The sequence below is a fragment of the Nilaparvata lugens genome, chromosome 6, assembly GCF_014356525.2.
Source record: "Nilaparvata lugens isolate BPH chromosome 6, ASM1435652v1, whole genome shotgun sequence".
In the NCBI taxonomy this organism is placed as follows: domain Eukaryota; kingdom Metazoa; phylum Arthropoda; class Insecta; order Hemiptera; family Delphacidae; genus Nilaparvata; species Nilaparvata lugens.
In genome coordinates, this window is record NC_052509.1 from 53,381,634 (window position 1) to 53,401,075 (window position 19,442).

The 19,442-nt window shown below is 35.7% G+C and overlaps 1 protein-coding gene across 1 annotated transcript in view; it reads right to left on the bottom strand.

Moving 5' to 3' along the window:
* The window catches only part of LOC111046949 (large proline-rich protein BAG6), a 71,737-nt gene extending 58,502 nt beyond the window's left edge, over positions 1 to 13,235 (bottom strand). The window contains exons 1-4 of the mRNA XM_039431490.1: positions 12,947 to 13,235; positions 10,470 to 10,542; positions 7,762 to 7,879; positions 2,230 to 2,451 (exon numbers count right to left, since the gene is read on the bottom strand). Of these exons, the coding sequence (XP_039287424.1) occupies positions 2,230 to 2,451; positions 7,762 to 7,879; positions 10,470 to 10,532 (403 nt within the window). The 5' untranslated portion in view covers positions 10,533 to 10,542; positions 12,947 to 13,235. The remainder of the gene's footprint in view (positions 1 to 2,229; positions 2,452 to 7,761; positions 7,880 to 10,469; positions 10,543 to 12,946) is intronic.
* Positions 13,236 to 19,442: the final 6,207 nt, after the last annotated feature.

Genomic DNA, 19,442 nt, shown 5'->3' on the forward strand with positions numbered 1-19,442 from the left:
ATCAAATTTATTCGATTAAAAAAAACACTCTTTACATATCCAGTAATACTTAACAAATAGATGAAAAGAATAAAGAACAAAACAAGTAATACAATGAGCCCCGAAAAGATCTGTGTGGGGCTAAAATAATAAACAATTAAAAATACCATATTTTATTTTTAAAAGGTTGATGCTAAGTGAAAAATGAACAAGAATAATAATAACTTGAAGAAATTGTGACACCAACTGAATATCAATTAAAAGACCGAATGTAAAGTTGAAAAATAATTGGAACTAGTCAATCCATAGAATAATTCAAGGGAAAATTAGCATAGACGATGCGTATTATGTAGCGTCAGCGATGCAGCCTGTTTGAAATAGACAGATTGATCAATATTAGGAGATACGTCATTCAAAAGAATGAAAGAATTTTAGGAAAAAAGTAGCATTGACGACATGTATAATGCAGCTTCAGCCTTCAGCGATGCTACGCCTTTTTGAAATAGACAGATTGAGTAGGCTCAACATTAGGAGATGCCTATTTCAAAACACGTCACTCATGCTACGTACGGCGGTCTGAAACGGCCTGCCAGTGCGTTACCAACATATTCACTTACAAAGTGTGTATACATTTTTTTGGATGCCTCTGTAGATGACAAATTCCTCTACGTAATGGCATTTTATAATGCGTCAACTGCGTCTCAACCTCTAGAACCCCTTGTTAAATTCCTTTCAACGGCAACATTTTTCTCAATAGGCCTTCCTTCAATCAACTTTGTTACACAGAGGTTCAACTGCATAATACTAGTAGTTCTGTGAACAGTAGACCTCGCGCTCAGTAAGTTACATTGACCTGTTGTTATGTTTTCTCAAAAATAAATAAATAATTTATCAATTTAAAATGTCTAGAAAAAATCCTGAATAAACATAGAGCTTTCTGTCTTATCGTACCGTGACGTGTCGTCCCGGAATGTGTGTGTGAGCGCTGTTATCAGGTCAGGCTGCAACTGTCTAAAACGTTGATGGAAAGATACATTTTGAAGATGTTCGATGTTTTTGAACGAGTAGTATTATAGTCAACTGTCTACTAACGTCGATGGAAAGATACATTTTCAAGATGTTCGATGTTTTTGAACGGGTAGTATTATAGTCCACTAGACAGCTGATTTATGATGAATAATTCTATAGTCTGATTTTTTTCTAATATTGGCGAAAGAAGGAGGCTCCTTTTTCCTTCTATATTATCCTTGAAATGCAAAATTTCCAAAAACCTTGTATATACGTCGAGGCGCAATTTAAAGAGGAACATACCTGTCAAATTTCATGAAAATCTATTACCGCGTTTCGCCGTAAATGCGCAACATATAAACATCAAGAGAAATGCCAAACCGTTGAGTAGAATCTTAGACCTCACTTCGCTCGGTCAATGATTCTTGAACCTCACTTCGCTCGGTCAATTATATACTTAGGCTTGCCCCTAACGGTTGAACGTGCATGCACATACACTAAATCAGCGAGAGGATTCTAACATAAAATAAACAACCTATAACAATAAATAAATCACTGTAAAATTACAATTTATAATAGAAAAATAATTTAATCTCAAATAGAGCAGCGAGAATCCAACATAAATTGGAAATACAAAAACCTAACCTCAAAAAAATGTGCTCGAATTGTTCTCATGTAATCACAGCTGTAATGACAAAACAATGTAAGTCAACTGTGTATATGCATACTCGTTCAACCGTTACTGTCCAGCGTATTACAAGTAGGCCTATATGAAAAATGTACAGAAAATATTTTTTTAAATAATTGTTTCAAAATTTTTCAGACATTGCATCAAATTTATGGTTGGGTAGATAATATCAAAGAGAAAAGATAGCATGAGAAGATATCTCATGGCATAGGTCGTTTATAATGTCCGCAATCAAACATCACTCGAGCAGATCGATTGATGATCGACCGGGGAGCAAGAGTGGAACGCGAGAAGAGCTAACATCTCCCGTAACGTTCATGATCGGTGCGAGAGCGGAGCGATGGCGGAGCGTGTGGGATGCGCGTATATCTGTACGCACCTTAAGAACGACACAGTATGAGAGACACCAGCATCATATAGCTTCACAAAAAAGAGCTACTGGGATTTTCGGTTTGAGTTCAGATTGAAATTTATACCATAAACGTTCTATAGCATGAGATATCTTCTTCTCTATGATACTATTGTAAAGTAGGCATTGAGACTGAGAACTGTACCTTGAGACTCCATAAAATCAGTGGGTATAGCCATTGCTCCCAAATACATGGCGTTACCCCCATCCAGCAAACGGCGCTCTCCGCGCATCAACCGGTGGCGAATCTGCGACGGCTGGCTTCGATTCCCGCCCCCGCTGGCATTTGCACCGCCCCCATCATTGGAGCTGCCTCCGGCCGGAGGCGGTGCTCTTTGCACCAGGTGGATTACTTTGCCATTAACGTCTGCACAAATTTAAATTATCAAGTTAAACCTTTTTATGAAATGAAATAACAGCATTAAATTCAAGTAAGTCAACAGAATGATTGCATGAAAATGTACATATGGTATAGAAACGATATTGTAATGATCTTAAAAAAATTTATTCATCAATTATATTCTATAATTGACTGATAGTCCAGTCAATATAGACATAAAAAAGGGGGTGTGCTTGTAATTTATATTGTAGTTCTGACTTTTTAATATATTATTTGGGTACATAAGAGAAGTCCAGAACCAATTTCTTCATGCAAAATTTCCTTGTGCTTGATACAGGATGGCCCAAAAACCTCGAATTTTCGGCTCATTTTCCAGTTTTCAGCTTTTTCTGCCAAATCTCGTAATCGGACAGAAAAATTTGCTCTCGCCTTTTTTCTAGATTATAAAATTCTGAATAAAATGAGATCATTCGGAACTCTCTATCTCCAATAAGTACTGAGTTATGATTTTTCAAAAATGAGTGAAATTTGAAGAAAAAAATTAATTCTGATGAATTTTAGTTTTTGATCAACAATATCTTCCGAATGTTACCATTTAGATGTATAATTCAAAATCCCTCTGGGCGTATTTTTGTGCTCTACAATCTGAGATCAGGTAGAGCGCTCTATCTCATATAGATTTCCAGGTACACCTGACAACAATGCTCCTTGTATTGTGAAAAACACCTAATTTTCAGCTTCAACCATCATCACCAACTACATAGTCTTCACATTGATATTTCGCACAATGACATAAGTTCATAAGATTATATTCTATGAGAATCACCCGTTAGATGCACTTCATTTCAGTATTTCCTAGTGGAGAGGCGCGCTTAAGGACACCTCAAGGATAAAAATGTCAAACAGTTATAACTTCTGACACAATGCTCAGATTTCATCGTACTACACTTCATTCTTCTCGGCTCGTCAAGGCGGTCCAAAATCATATGTCAAATTCGGTCGAAAAGTGGGAAATTTATTATTGAGTGTACTAAAGCCCATATTCCAATACACAAAAATTGGCCAGTTTCTATATTCAAAAAACTATGTATCTCGGTAACCCCCTATTATAAAAATCATTACTTGATCTTGAAATGTACAATATAATTTCCTTCTTCACCTGCTGTAAACGATTTATGGAAAAATATTTTCGTAGAGTGAGATTTGATTGTTGAAAAAAATCCGGAAATTGTAGATATTTTTATCATATTAACGGTTTTGGCAGTACTATGATAGGAAAAAGTGATTCAAGATGGATTTTAGACACCTGAGCTCGTTGAGGATGAATTTATCTACAATTCGGAATCAACCGAGAGTTTCTATGATGTATCAGACTCGTTTTAGAAACTCTTGATCAACAGTAAAATCACGGAAAAAATTATAAAACTGAAATCGCCATTTTTGAAATCTTCTGTAACTTTCGAATGGTATTGGAATTGAAAGTATTATTTATTGGAGTGGGCGGGCAGAGGGGGACAATTTTCACATCCTCACTGGAAATTTTATCAGAAGTATTTCAAAAGACATTTCCTCATACTTATTGGAGATAGAGAGTTCCGAATGATCTCATTTTATTCAGAATTTTATAATCTAGAAAAAAGGCGAGAGGAAATTTTTCTGTCCGATTACGAGATTTGGCAGAAAAAGCTGAAAACTGGAAAATGAGCCGAAAATACGAAGTTTTTGGCCACCCTGTATCTAGCACAAGGAAATTTTGCATGAAGAAATTGGTTCTGGACTTATCTTACGTACCCAAATAATATATTGAAAAATCAGAACTACAATATAAATTGCATGCACCAATGTATATAGTGACTGGACTATGATGCTATGTTTATTTCTAATTCTTGAATGTTATCTTATAGAAATTGTATTCAATAATCATTTCTACTAATGTATTATACTTTTCTCTGACGTTTCCGATTCCCATGTTAATTTGCTATCAAGAAAAAATCATCCTTATTCTTAATAATTACCCTAGTTCTAGTCGTTTTATAATCATCAGGTAACTTCTGTATTCATTTTAGGGAACCAAGGACATCATTCTAAGCCATAAATTATTCACTAGGGAGAGATAATGGTGAAACAAGCAATATACAGCATATTACAAAAAAAAACATCCACAATAATATATTGAAGGACTAGGAAATAATTGGAGAATGAAAAATAAGTTACAATTTATGGAGAAGTTATAAAACACTAACACTACTAATAGTATCGAGATTGCACTGATCGTGTTGCAACAATCATTAAACATCTTGAATAATCTTGCATACTGAAGTCGTATGTTAAAAGTTCAGTAAAAGGCCAATAACATATAAAATAAGTAAGTTACCGTATTCGGATAGTTTCTTGTCATCTTGTAAAACTCGACCGCAATAGATGAGACGCTGGGACTCGGCCGACACATTCACAGAGTCTGCTATCTGTTCCTTCAATTGTTTCACAGTTATCTGAAAAGCAAACATGATTTTATTGAAAGAAAAAAATAGTATGACATGTTCTGGGATACAATAATATTGACATTATTCCTGTAAGCTCTTGACAAGTAAGCATTCTATATTCATTGAAAAATCATTTTTCCTACAGTTGACCATACCAGCACTAATTAAAGAACGCAAAGAATAACTTTTCCGCACTATTGCGCAAAGTGTTTACTTTGTGTATTCCAGATTTACAACATGGAAACACAAGATAGTTGGTGGGTTATATGGATGATAAGCACGGAAACCAAAATTAAGTTGGTAACAATGACTGTGGTTAGATAAGAATCATTTCAATGGTTACATTTATGATAAAATCCCAATTTATAAATTCAAAACAAGAATAATGTTTATCTAAATCATAATTAAATAATTGAATCTTATCATTTAATAATAAATAATGTTTCTTTTCTATTGATAATGCCCCCTGTGGGTTGGGGTGCTTCAAGTCGAACATCGTACTCAAAAATGTGTTGAAAACCATAATTCACCCACAGTATCCCTGCTTGTCGTAGGAGGCGACTAAAAGGGACCCCAAGGCAACTCCAGAAGTTGCTTTGCCTTCAAACCCACGGCATCTGCCCCATCCGGGCAGTTTTGGAGGGGCAAAAAGAAAACCCAAGAGACCAGAGATGGGTGAAACTCCAGGCACAAATGTGGGTCAAGAGGCTGAGTCGAGGGTGACCAGGTGCCCTAGAGGCAATTTGGCGACCCCTCCTTCAGCGGAAGGACCTACAAAAAAGCCAGGAGTTGAACTCACGTAGGTCACGAGTTTGTGGGTGGAGAGGCCAAAACTCACCACTGCTCAAAGAAGGGCGGCCAATCAGGCTCACTTCTTGGGAGGGGTGAGGCTTTAGACCCTGCAGAGTTTCGGATGGGCAAAAAGAAAAAAAACCAAGAGACTAGAGATGAGTGAAACTCCAGGCAAAAACTTGGGTCAAGAGGCTGAGTGGAGGGTGGCCGCCCCTAGAGGCAGTTTGGCGTCCTCTCTCTCAGTGGAAGGACCTACAAAAAGGCCAGGAGTGGAACTCACGTAGATCAAGTTTGGGGGTGGAGAGGCCAAAACTCACCACTGCTCAAAGAAGGGCGTAAATTCAGGCAAAACTTCTTGGGAGAGGTGAACCCAAGAGACCAGAGATGGGTGAAACTCCAGGCACAAATGTTGGTCAAGAGGCTGAGTCAAGAGTGGCCGGGCGCCCTAGAGGCAGTTTGGCGACCCCTCCTTCAGCGGAAGGACCTACAAAAAAGCCAGGAGTTGAACTCACGTAGGTCACGAGTTTGTGGGTGGAGAGGCCAAAACTCACCAATGCTCAAAGAAGGGCGGCCAATCAGACAAAACTTCTTGGGAGAGGTGAGGCTTTTGACCCTGCAGAGTTTCGGAGGGGCAAAAAGAAAAAAAACCAAGTGACTAGTGTTGAATTTCACATCCAATTCAATGATTGAAATCATTTAGTTCCTTCTTTACCGCCTGGAGCGCTCATTTCTTCTGCTCACATTTCGTCTTCTCTCCAGCAGCTGCTGCGCTCTGGTGACTGCTTTTCAAAGCTGGCCATTCCCTATCCAGCTATGACTTGCGTTTTTTGATGGCGTCTTCTTCTCGTCATGTCGAAGGCTTGTTTCGTTTGATCTTTTCAAGTTTTTCAAGTGAAAACTTTGTTCAGTGTAATGGGATAATCCTATTTCTTCATTCTTGTGATTTGGTGGCACGTGCGTGTAACAAATTGATTTAATATCAATTTTATTTTCCTTTGGGTGAACCCGTAACAACATCTATCTTTTGACTGTAACTTGGCGTGCCTTGTTAATATTTTGTGAATCTACTTCAACACTTTCATCTACTTTCAACTTGGATTGACGTGCCTTGTTGCTGTTAATGAATCTGTTTCAATACCATATTGAATCTTCTTTTAAACTGGATTTCGAACTGTAACTTACTAATGTTTGGTAATGCCCTGCCTTTACTTGACTGTTGTGTTTAAACTGGTAGCCACACACTTGCTTAGGCTTACCTCAGTTTCCATATGAACTGGACAATTCAACTAAAGTTAGCTCTTCAAATATTGAACAGTGATTAATATTTTCTTGGAAGATCTTTCAATGTTTCCAAATGAACTGGGAGTTATCAATGTGCTGTAACCAATCGTCTTATCCATACAAGTGTTGGAAATCTGCATCAATTCATCACGGACAGTATACCCTACTTCAAGCAAGCCTACCTTGACTATTTCCTGGAGCCAACTTGAACACCACTATCATGTTGAAACCCTAGGTAACTGCATATTTTTACCATCTTTGTATTTGCTAATTACCTTTATCTTCTTATCCCTTAAATAAGATTAGGGTTGAGTTTATTTATTACTTGGATCTATTTACTTAGGCTATTTTTGATTTTTGTTGCTTCATCATAGGTCAGATTTTTGTATGAAACAAGAATAACTCATCCTTATTCTTAATAATTACCCTAGTTTCAGTCGTTTTATAATCATCAGGTAACTTCTGTATTCATTTTAGGGAACCAAGGACATCATTCTAAGCCATAAATTATTCACTAGGGAGAGATAATGGTGAAACAAGCAATATACAGCATATTACAAAAAAAAACATCCACAATAATTGAAGGACTAGGAAATAATTGGAGAATGAAAAATAAGTTACAATTTATGGAGAAGTTATAAAACACAAACACTACTAATAGTAACGAGATTGCACTGATCGTGTTGCAACAATCATTAAACATCTTGAATAATCTTGCATACTGAAGTCGTATGTTAAAAGTTCAGTAAAAGGCCAATAACAAATAAAATAAGTAAGTTACCGTATTCGGATAATTTCTTGTCATCTTGTAAAACTCGACCGCAATAGATGAGACGCTGGGACTCGGCCGACACATTCACAGAGTCTGCTATCTGTTCCTTCAATTGTTTCACAGTTATCTGAAAAGCAAACGCAATTTTATTGAAAGAAAAAAATAGTATGACATATTCTGGGATACAATAATATTGACATTATTCCTGTAAGCTCTTGACAAGTAAGCTTTCTATATTCATTGAAAAATCATTTTTCCTACAGTTGACCATTCCAGCACTAATTAAAGAACGCAAAGAATAACTTTTCCGCACTAGTGCGCAAAGTGATTACTTTGTGTACTCCAGATTTACAACATGGAAACACAAGATAGTTGGTGGGTTATATGGATGATAAGCGCGGAAACCAAAATTAAGTTGGTAACAATGACTGTGGTTAGATAAGAATCATTTCAATGGCTACATTTATGATAAAATCCCAATCTATAAATTCAAAACAAGAATAATGTTTATCTAAATCATAATTAAATAATTAAATCTTATCATTTAATAATAAATAATGTTTCTTTTCTATTGATAATGCCCCCTGTGGGTTGGGGTGCTTCAAGTCGAACATCGTATTCAAAAATGTGTTGAAAACCATAATTCACCCACAGTATCCCTGCTTGTCGTAGGAGGCGACTAAAAGGGACCCCAAGGCAACTCCAGAAGTTGCTTTGCCTTCAAACCCACGGCATCTGCCCCATCCGGGCAGTTTCGGAGGGGCAAAAAGAAAACCCAAGAGACCAGAGATGGGTGAAACTCCAGGCACAAATGTGGGTCAAGAGGCTGAGTCGAGGGTGACCAGGTGCCCTAGAGGCAATTTGGCGACCCTCCTTCAGCGGAAGGACCTACAAAAAGGCCAGGAGTGGAACTCAAGTAGGTCAAGTTTGTGGGTGGAGAGGCCAAAACTCACCACTGCTCAAAGAAGGGCGGCCAATCAGGCTCACTTCTTGGGAGGGGTGAGGCTTTTGACCCTGCAGAGTTTCGGAGGGGCAAAAAGAAAAAAACCAAGAGACTAGAGATGAGTGAAACTCCAGGCAAAAACTTGGGTCAAGAGGCTGAGTGGAGGGTGGCCGCCCATAGAGGCAGTTTGGCGTCCTCTCTCTCAGTGGAAGGACCTACAAAAAGGCCAGGAGTGGAACTCACGTAGATCAAGTTTGTGGGTGGAGAGGCCAAAACTCACCACTGCTCAAAGAAGGGCGTAAATTCAGGCAAAACTTCTTGGGAGAGGTGATGCTTTTGACCCTGCAGAGTTTCGGAGGAGCAAAAAGAGAAACCCAAGAGACCAGAGATGGGTGAAACTCCAGGCACAAATGTTGGTCAAGAGGCTGAGTCAAGAGTGACCGGGCGCCCTAGAGGCAGTTTACGTCCCCTCCCTCAGCGGAAGGACCTACAAAAAGGCCAGGAGTGGAACTCTATGTCACGAGTGGAGAGACCAAACCTCACCATTGCTCAAAGAAGGGCGGCTATTCAGGCAAAACTTCTTGGGAGAGGTGAGACTTTTGACCCTGCGAAGTTTCGGAGGGGCAAAAAGAAAAAAACCAAGAGACCAGAGATGGGTGAAACTCCAGGCACAAATGTGGGTCAAGAGGCTGAGTCAAGAGTGGCCATGGCCAGGCGCCCTAGAGGCAACTTGGCCACCCCTTCCTCAGCGGAAGGACCTTAAAAGAAGGCCAGAAGTGGTACTCACGTAAGTCACAAGGACTAATCAGTCTGAGGAGACTGCCAAGCATATTAAACTGGATTGCGAGAAGCAACCAGGTGATGAGTGGGATGTTAGCATAAGGAAAAACTCCTGGTTCTTGTTTAAAGGACACAGGTTGCCTAACATTGGTTTGCCTATGTCCTAACAAAGGACACATTGGTTTGCCTAACTAACATACTACTTGGGAACACAATAACGTGTGGGGTTCTTTGAACCTTTGGATCCTTGAATCCACCACTTAAATAATGATAATAATAATTGTTTATTATTATTTCAACTTTATTTAAAAACTGAAACTTCAATGAGCCGCCATTTTGTATACACGTATCATAGAACATTTCTATCGATGCCATCTTTCTTGTTTTAGAAAGGCATTTAAAATGATTTACAATACGATCGGTGTTTACATTTAAAGTATTCGAGTTACAACCCCTAAATCACCCCCTTATGAGGGGTTGAAATTCAGTTGTAGGTCAAAATGTAGAGTATTTGACCAATAACGTATCCTAAAAGTTACAGTATTATATCTACAACAGTCTCAAACCTATTGAAGGGTTGCCATGCATATGACTCACTCTGTATGTATTGATTTTTTCTAGTTGAATCATCATACTATTCTAATAGTAGAATACTAATGTTAATCCGTGTTGATTGAGTCATTTGTGGAAGAAGGTATTACTAGATTTCATGAAGAATGCAAAATGAAATTCAATATTTGTGTGGCTTAATGCATGTCTAGACACATATGATAAGCATAAATGAGTATAATTATATTTGACAAAGACTTGTAACATTACTAATTACCACATAATTTTCTAGCACATTTAAGATTCAATTTTAATGATGCCACATAATTTGAAAACCAATTTGTTGTGCCTAAGATATTTTGAAGTCCTTTACTTTCTAGATATGGCTATAATAGAATAGAACATAAAAACTTGTACAAAGCAAAGAAAATATAGATAAACTTACATCATCAGCAACCGAGAACGAGTGGTTACGTGAGTCCAATGTCTTGATTGTTAGGTCAATCATTTTTGTAAGTCTGAAAAAGAACAATCAAATTAATTTAGCTAACAATAATACTAGTTTGAGAAGCCCAATTGACAAATTGTCTTTACCAATGTGAATATGTAGTAAAAATTGCATGGTTGCCTGTAAAGTTGGTATACGGGCGAAAGTTTTACGTGACAACGACTTCGAGTGGTAAAATAATTTTAATGTGAATATTCATTCCTATAGTAGGAAGAAGGATGAAATAATAGTAACAATTTGAAACATTTATTTATACAAAGAATTATATTTAAAACATTAATTTATACAAAGAATCTCGCACTGAATTTCATATTAACAAAATTTTATTTTTACCTTCACACATCCTCAACAAAATCACTCTATCTCTCTCGCTCTTAGGCGGGCTAACTGTGCTCGATTCAATTTTTTACATAGCAAGTCGCGCTCATTTTTTCAAGTTAAACAAATTATTATTGGCTGAGAAACAATTTATACTACTTTTGTGATTGAAAACTACCACAACATTGTGATTACTACAACATAACTTATACCTATTATACTTACATTTATACCTATTCACTTATACTTATTCACATAACCTATTCACTAAGTGGCGCTGTCGCAGGAGATTGCTCCGTTTCACTCTCTCTCCAGGTGAATGCTTCGGGTTGCTGCTGGTTGCTCGCCACTGCTCCTATTCGTGCTCTTTCCAGACGACCGTGAACCAAAACGAACGCTCTCACTCGCTCTCATTGTGAGCGCATAACGTGGGAACGTAACGCAGTTTCTTGAAGTGTCACCCGGCAAACCAATTTATAAGACGTTGTCACGTCAAAAATAATTATTAATCGACAAATGTATTCCTTATTTTTGTAAACGGTTTATAAATGATAATAACATATGAAAAATAACAATAATAAAAGATAATAACATATTAAACAACTAAAAAATATTATAATATTCCTTCAATCTCATGACCTCAGACAAGAAATGTATTAAGATAATTTAGATTATAGAAAATAATCCAATAAATTTTGGTTTAAAGATTTGATTAAAATATTGTTGTGATGCATTTAAGATGTTGCTGAAGGTTTTAATTTTGCAAGTGGATAGGCTAAATTAGTAAGTTGAATGGTTATCATTTCTGATAAACATTCAAACGGGTTTTGTCATGATTCCTAGACTGGGATAGTAGTTTTTCATTTTATACTATCCATTAATAAAATCCACATAGAAATAGAAAATACGTTTATGAACTGCTAGTACATCCAGAAAATTAGCCTATAAAGATGATTCTGCTTTATTAAATTCTCTTCAACTACCTTCATATTATGTAAAGCCAACAAAGACTGTAGAATTTTAAAACCATAATTATGTAGTCTATTCTTACTATAGAGTTCAATGTTGTCTGTGTTAATTTAATGCTTTGGGGATTGATTTAATCAACGTCAATAGCGTCACTAAAAACATATTTGTCTCATCAATTCATTAAAAGCTGTTTGTGAATCAATAGGAACGTCAGAATTACCAACTTTTTATAGCTAAACATAAAACTAGTTTGGGCATACTTTTTTGAGAGATGAGTCAATTAGGCCTACTAAATAACTCGACTTAAAATTAACTTACTAACGTTGAGAGTTAAATTAATTATTGAAAACAATATGTAACTTATCACACTTATAGCTTTTACAGGGAGAATCAATTCAATTTCATTTACATTAGCCAATGCACAAATCAAATAAGTGATTAGAAAGGAGCAACAGGCCTAGCCCAAAACTGTTCCCTTTCCAAATGTTGATAGTAGTAAGCCAATGTCTAAATGGTAGGTTATCTTGCTTAACTTTAAATCAATTTCAGAGTCCAGAAATATACAAACCAAAATTTAAAATGTAATTTGTTAATATTTCTATTGAACAAAATTGATGATTCCCATTCAACCAACGTTTGAATGTAAATCTTACTATAGAATATTAGCCAGATATTTTATTTTGTGATTTTAACTTGACAATAGACATTTAATTTTCATCACGTAAGTTTTAAATACCAAAGACCTAATACAACTTTGATTGGCAAGATCATCTTGATATCATGAGTCATGAAAATTACTGTTTTACACATATCTATCAAGTTGCTGTCCATCTTCAAATGCTGTACTGTAGATTTCGTAACAAGTTGATAATCACATTCAAATTTTAAACCATTAATTATGATAAGCACAGAAAAATAAAACAGTTTTGTTATACTATGATGTCGCGGAGTATACTGTAGAATTTTTGTGAATTAGTAAATATAGCCTGAAGATGTCGATGATAAACGTTTAGGCCACTTCAGACACAAACCACACGATGAACAATTTATTGGCTTTTATAAGGAAACCTTTCAAGATTAGACATATTAAAAATATAGAATAGTTACATAAAAATTAGACTTCTCACCTGATGGAAAATCGACCCGGAATTAATTATTCAATTGAATTCTTAGAAACAGCAAGATGACTTATGGCGTAGAACATGCAACGGAATTTTTATAATGAACAGATAAAACAGTATAAGAAACCCTCTTTACAAAACTGAAATCCGTAACTTCAATCACTGACATAGGTATTTGAAAAACGAATACATTATAAGGATGTTAAATCAATATTTTTATAAGCTCAACAATAGATAATCAACATCATTGCTCAGAAAGAACGACAGCTTCACATACAATTTTTCGCCATGATATTATAACAATGCTACCAACTTAAGTGCATCTATCATCTGGGCTGAGGGGTGTGAATGGTATGAATGAATAAGTTTTGAAAAATATTAATACGATTGAAAATAATGATGATAGTTGAATCAATTGAAATAAACTTTATTGATATGTCAAGCCATTTTTCATGTTTAACAAGTTCAATTCAACGATTTGTTTGTTATCATAAAAACTTCGTATAGCGCCAAATTCAAATTTCCGGATATATTAGTATAGAAACTATTTATAGTAGTTTTCAGAACATAGTAGGTTTATAATATAAATAAAATTTCGATTGCACTAGGTCTCATCCCTGGGAAAACTCGCTGAATGACATCAAAATGATAATTATTATTCATCCTTGGAGAAACAGCAGATAATTTCGTCGTCACTTAATGATAGAAGTAAGTGAGCGAGTGTATGGGACTGAGACAAAATTTTATTAACAAAACCAAAAAAACATTTTCATTCATAAAATCTACAATAATTCACGAATTCAGGCTCAGAACTTAACAGTCCTTATTACTACCTCTTCTGATACTGGTGTGAAAAAAGGAGTCAAAATTTCGGGAATTTACTCTATTTAATAGGTAAGTTATTTTATCTTGATTCAGATTCCTATTTGTAAACACTGTAGCGATTATAGTGAAATTTGAAATATTTATTGAATTCATCAGCCATATCTTTCTTTTTGTCTGATTTTATTATTAATTTTGTTTATCTATACCCTGTATATCGGAAAATATAATTTTCTTATGTTTGATGGAGTCCGTTGCTTCATTTACTGTTTCCCAAGCTTTCTTAATAGGTAGGTACCTACTGTGTTTGCAGTCAATAAATTTATTCCTAGTTCCATTAATAGTACACATTATTGCTTCATGATCGGTAATCGAACAATTATAAATGGTGGGATGAATTATAAAGCAGTAACTTCTCAGAGAAAAGAAGAAATATAAATGAAAACCAATATTAAATCAAATTTAATGGGATGAATAATTGAGTAGCCGCTTTGTACACTCAGTGGCAGAATGGTGTTACTTGACAACGCTGTACTTCCATCTTTCTTCACTGGCATTAAAACGTGGAACTCACTATAAAAGATTCCGAGGGTAGCGAAGAGGCACCCGAAAGGTGGCAGCGCTCAGAGGAAAGTTCCTCTCCTATATAGTGCACACTGCGAGCGCGGCCAGCCTCAGTCTGCGCAGCCACAGATGAAATATTCCACTCCGTATATTCTCCACGGCGTCCACGGCTGCGCGGCGCGCTTCCAGTGAGCCTATTCTAACTTATTTACATGCTAAGTATTCAACCGAATTAATTCCACGGCTGCGAGGCGCGCTTCCAGTGAGCGTATTCTAACTTATTTACATGCTAAGTATTCAACCGAATAATTCCACGGCTGCGCGGCGCGCTTCCAGTGAGCGTATTCTAACTTATTTACATGCTAAGTATTCAACCGAATTAATTCCACGGCTGCGCGGCGCGCTTCCAGTGAGCCTATTCTAACTTATTTACATGCTAAGTATTCAACCGAATTAATTCCACGGCTGCGCGGCGCGCTTCCAGTGAGCGTATTCTAACTTATTTACATGCTAAGTATTCAACCGAATTAATTCCACGGCTGCGAGGCGCCGCGCGGCTCCAGTAGTGTTTTAGCTCATTACTTAAAACATTATATTGTTTGATTATTATTTAATACGCTCTTCAACCCCACACCACACTCTGCTCCGCTTTCAGTGTATTTGTACCCTACGAGGAGGCTGTGATTCTTAACTGAGCGAGGTCTACTGTTCACAGAACATCTTTTGCAGATGACACTGCATTGGCATATTGTGATCTGGATGGCCCCAATTTGGTAAGATTAATGCAGGATGATTTGAACAAGCTGTTGCTCTGGTTTAGACACAATAAGATTCAGCTCAATATTTCAAAAACAAAATACATGCTGTTTACACTATCAACATCATGGACATTGCCTTCTGCACTGAAGTTTCATGGTAGCTGTGCGAGTGATGACTGTGACTGTGAGGTGGTTGGTCAAACTGACTCATTAAAATATTTGGGTGTGATTGTTGATGAAAAGCTCACTTGGTCTCATCATATTACTAATATAAAAAGCCATCTGCTGTTAATGCTGAGGAAGTTCTACTTTTTGAATAAATTTCTCCCTATGAGTGTCCTGAGGCAGCTATATTTTGCACTTGTCGAATCAAAAATCAGGTACGGTATAAATTGTTGGGGCTCCACTTACATTAGTCACTTGAAGCCCTTAATAACTATACAAAAATCCATAGTTCGTGCCATCAAGAAGGAGGGTAGATATGAACATTCTTTTCCTATCTTTCAGAGTCTCAGATGCTTGCCTCTCAGATATATCTATGTTTTCAAAGTATTGTATATGTTTTATGTTATGTCTGGAAACTGTGGTCATGCGTTGTTCAGGGATGTTCCTAGTTATCAAACTAGGAGAGTGACATCTGATTTACTAAGACTTCCTAAATCGTATACCACTTGTTTCCAGAAATCGTTTGTATTTCTGTTAAATATAACAATATGTTAAAATAACATATGGAGACGTGGAGTTTTGCTGTACAGCATTGTATAGATCACCTAATGATACCGACGCTTTGGCTTTTTTAGATGATTTGGAGATATTCCTTAGTCAAACAACATGTTATGAAAACAAAATCTTGATTGGAGATACAAATATTGATATTTTGGGTAATGATCTAACCCAAATAGGTCATAAATACTTGAATATGCTTTTGGAATATGGTTATACTAATTATTTACACGGTTGCACTAGACATTCATTATATCGTGAATCATGTATTGATCATCTGTTTCTCAAATCTAAGATATGTACATTGAACCCAGCGATATACAATTGTTCTATAACAGATCATGAAGCTATTATGGGGCGAATTCAGTTTATAAAAAATAGTAGTTTAGAGCCTAATAAGAAGCCTGTACAGTATGATGCATTATTTTTTGACGACCACCTGTTTAAAATTAAAGAAGTGTCATGGGATGGAGTCTATTATGAAAAGGATGCTAAAGTAGCTTTTAGCAGATTCTATGATAAAATAGTAGATGTTTTTAATTCGTGTTCATCTTCGAAGCAGAAAAGTAGTAATAGAAAGAAACGATTGAAACCTTGGATAACTAAAGGGTTATTGAAATGTATCAGGGAAAGGAATAATATGTCACTTAAAATAAGGGAGCAGCCGTTTAACACGATTAATGTTCGTTATTATAAGAAATACAACACTATTTTGAAGGCACTGATACGTTCTGCAAAGGAGATTTTCTTTAGAAATGAGTTTGTAAATTGCGGTAAGGACTTGAAAAAGGTGTGGAAAACTATAAATGACTCTACTGATTCCAAATCTCGAGACCAAAATGTTATTCAAGAAATTAATATACCTGATGGTAGAGTAGTAAAATCCACTGAAAGTGAACAAATGGCTGAAGAGTTTAATAAATTTTTCATTGATGTTGGACAGAAAATTTCGAATAGGGTCAAAGAGACAGGTTCAAATTCAAATCATATCCAGTATAAGGTCGATAGACCATTTTGTAGGTCGTTTTTCTTTTATCCAGCTACGGCCTGTGAGGTGAGAAATAACATATTGGGGCTTAAAAAAGGTACTGCTCCGGGAGTAGATGGAATCTATTCAAAATGTCTGATAGAAAATTCTTCAGCAATATGTGACCCGTTGAAGCATATTATAAATCTTTGCTTCCAACAGGGGTATTTTCCAGATGAAATGAAAATAGCTACAGTTATTCCTCTCTATAAGGGTGGTAGTAGGACTGAACTTGGTAACTATCGTCCTATCTCCCTACTCTCAAGTATATCCAAAGTAATTGAAAAGTGTGTAAAGTCGAGGCTAGTATCCTATTTGGAAAAACACAACATTTTGTTCAGTAATCAATATGGATTTCGAAAAGGTATGAGTACATCCGATGCAATTTTTAGAGTAACAAGAGAAATTTTGAGCAAATTAGATAATGGGGACAAATGCTTAGGAATATTTCTGGATTTACAAAAAGCATTTGACACAGTTGACCATAGAATTCTAATGGATAAAATGGAAGCAATAGGAATAAGAGGTATTGCATTGTCATTCTTTGAGTCATATTTAAATTGTAGAAGACAAAAAGTTAGGCTTGATAAAAAGACAAGTGGACTATTAAATGTGAATATTGGAGTTCCACAAGGAACAGTGCTTGGGCCAGTTTTGTTCTTAATATACATAAATGATTTATTAAATATAAATCTAGGGAATTGCTCCTTGTACTCTTTTGCGGATGACACAGTTGCTATAGTTTGGGGGGAAACTTGGCCAATCACCTTCCAGAGAGCTAATAAATGCTTTGATGTTATCAAGTCCTGGTTAAAGAATAGTCTCCTACATTTGAATATTCAAAAAACTAGATTTCTTCCCTTTTCATTGTCGTCCTCTGGATTGCCTCCCGATAATACTGACTGTAAACTAGTATCACATAACATAAATTGTGCCAGTCCATACTACAGCTGTGGATGTCCTACATTAGAGAAAGAAAATGAAATAAAATATTTAGGTGTAGTATTGGATGTACATTTACGGTGGAGCTCGCACATTTCATACATCTGTTCAAAACTTAGAAAATTAATTTATAAATTCGTTCAATTAAGGAATGTCCTTCCTATCTATCAATTAAGAATGGTATTCTTGGCACTGATACAGTCAATCATCTGCTATGGTATTGTATCCTGGGGAAGTTGTGGGAGTTCAATTTTGCAACCTCTCATAATTCTTTATAAAAGAATAATAAAAATATGTTTAAAGAGACCCATAAGATATCCAACCGAAGTATTGTATAGAGAATTTGGCGTTTTTAGTGTTGATACCCTATTTGAAATAAATCTTTTGAAGTTTGTGTATTTAAGACGTTCAGAGTTTCCAGTTATGGATGAACATGTATATTCCACTCGTCGAAATCTTGCTAATAAATTAAAAGAACCCTTTACAAGAAGTAGAGTGGTCTCCTTACATGCTTTTGCTAAGGGACCACGACTTTTCAATAAACTGCAATCAGATATATCAGATGCACCCAGTTACAATTTGTTTAAGAATAGACTTAATCGCTTCTATGAAGAAAAACGTTTAATAGAGGTGTAATATTATTTACATTTTTTAGCTGTCTTCATTCAAATGTAATTTATTGTTAAAGATTCATAATCCCATCTTGTGAAAAGCACACTGATTATTGTATAAAATTTACTTTATTGTTTGATACCTCAAATTGTTATTGTATTATAATTAAGTTGACTCAACTAGAGAGCGAGACATCCCTCAACACAGGTTTAGCCTAAAGAGGGATGCACTGTGGTTTTTCTGTTACCTGCTTAATAATATTGAATTAATAATAATTATTATTATCTATGTTCAATTATTATGCTTAAGGTATGTATTTGTATTACCAATTGTAATGTTCAACCATTATGTTTAATGTATGTATTTGTATTTCTCGGCCCTAAGTTTTTCAACAATATTCCTCTTGAAATTAAGAGAACACAAAATCGACTTGTTTTTAAAACAAAAGTTCTTGGATGGCTTAGAGGTCTTATGCCTGACTATCTAGAGACCTTATTCAATGTGGTTTCTTAGTTAAAATACTCTGATAATGGTGGCTATGCATTGGCTAAATGAGCTGGAATTGGAGAGTGAGCATGGTTAGTGTGAATGTGTGAGTGATTGGTTGCTAATTTTTCTTTCTTTCTTCTTTTTATATTTTTCTACTTCTCTATAAATTCATAAATTATCAGATATTCATTCCTGCTCGCAGACGTAGAGTTTTGTACTCTCAGCAAGCAGTATTTTTCTATCCAAATTCACAAATTAGTCCTGGTTTAGCATGTTCGAATTCTTGTCTGATGTTATTGTTATTTGTTTAATAAATTAGACTTTTATGTACTTTATAAAATATTAACTTATTACTCTAATATTGTTAAGCTGTATTATTTTTTCTCATAATTTGTAAATATTGTGAATTGGATTGAATAAAATTTGAATTTGAATTTGAAAATTTGAATTTGAATTTGAACTACTAGTAACATATAAGTGATATCGGAGTATGGAAGGATTCCTTTTCCTTCATTATCCTTAAAATTCAGATTTTCAAAAAAACCTTGTCTATACATCGACGCGC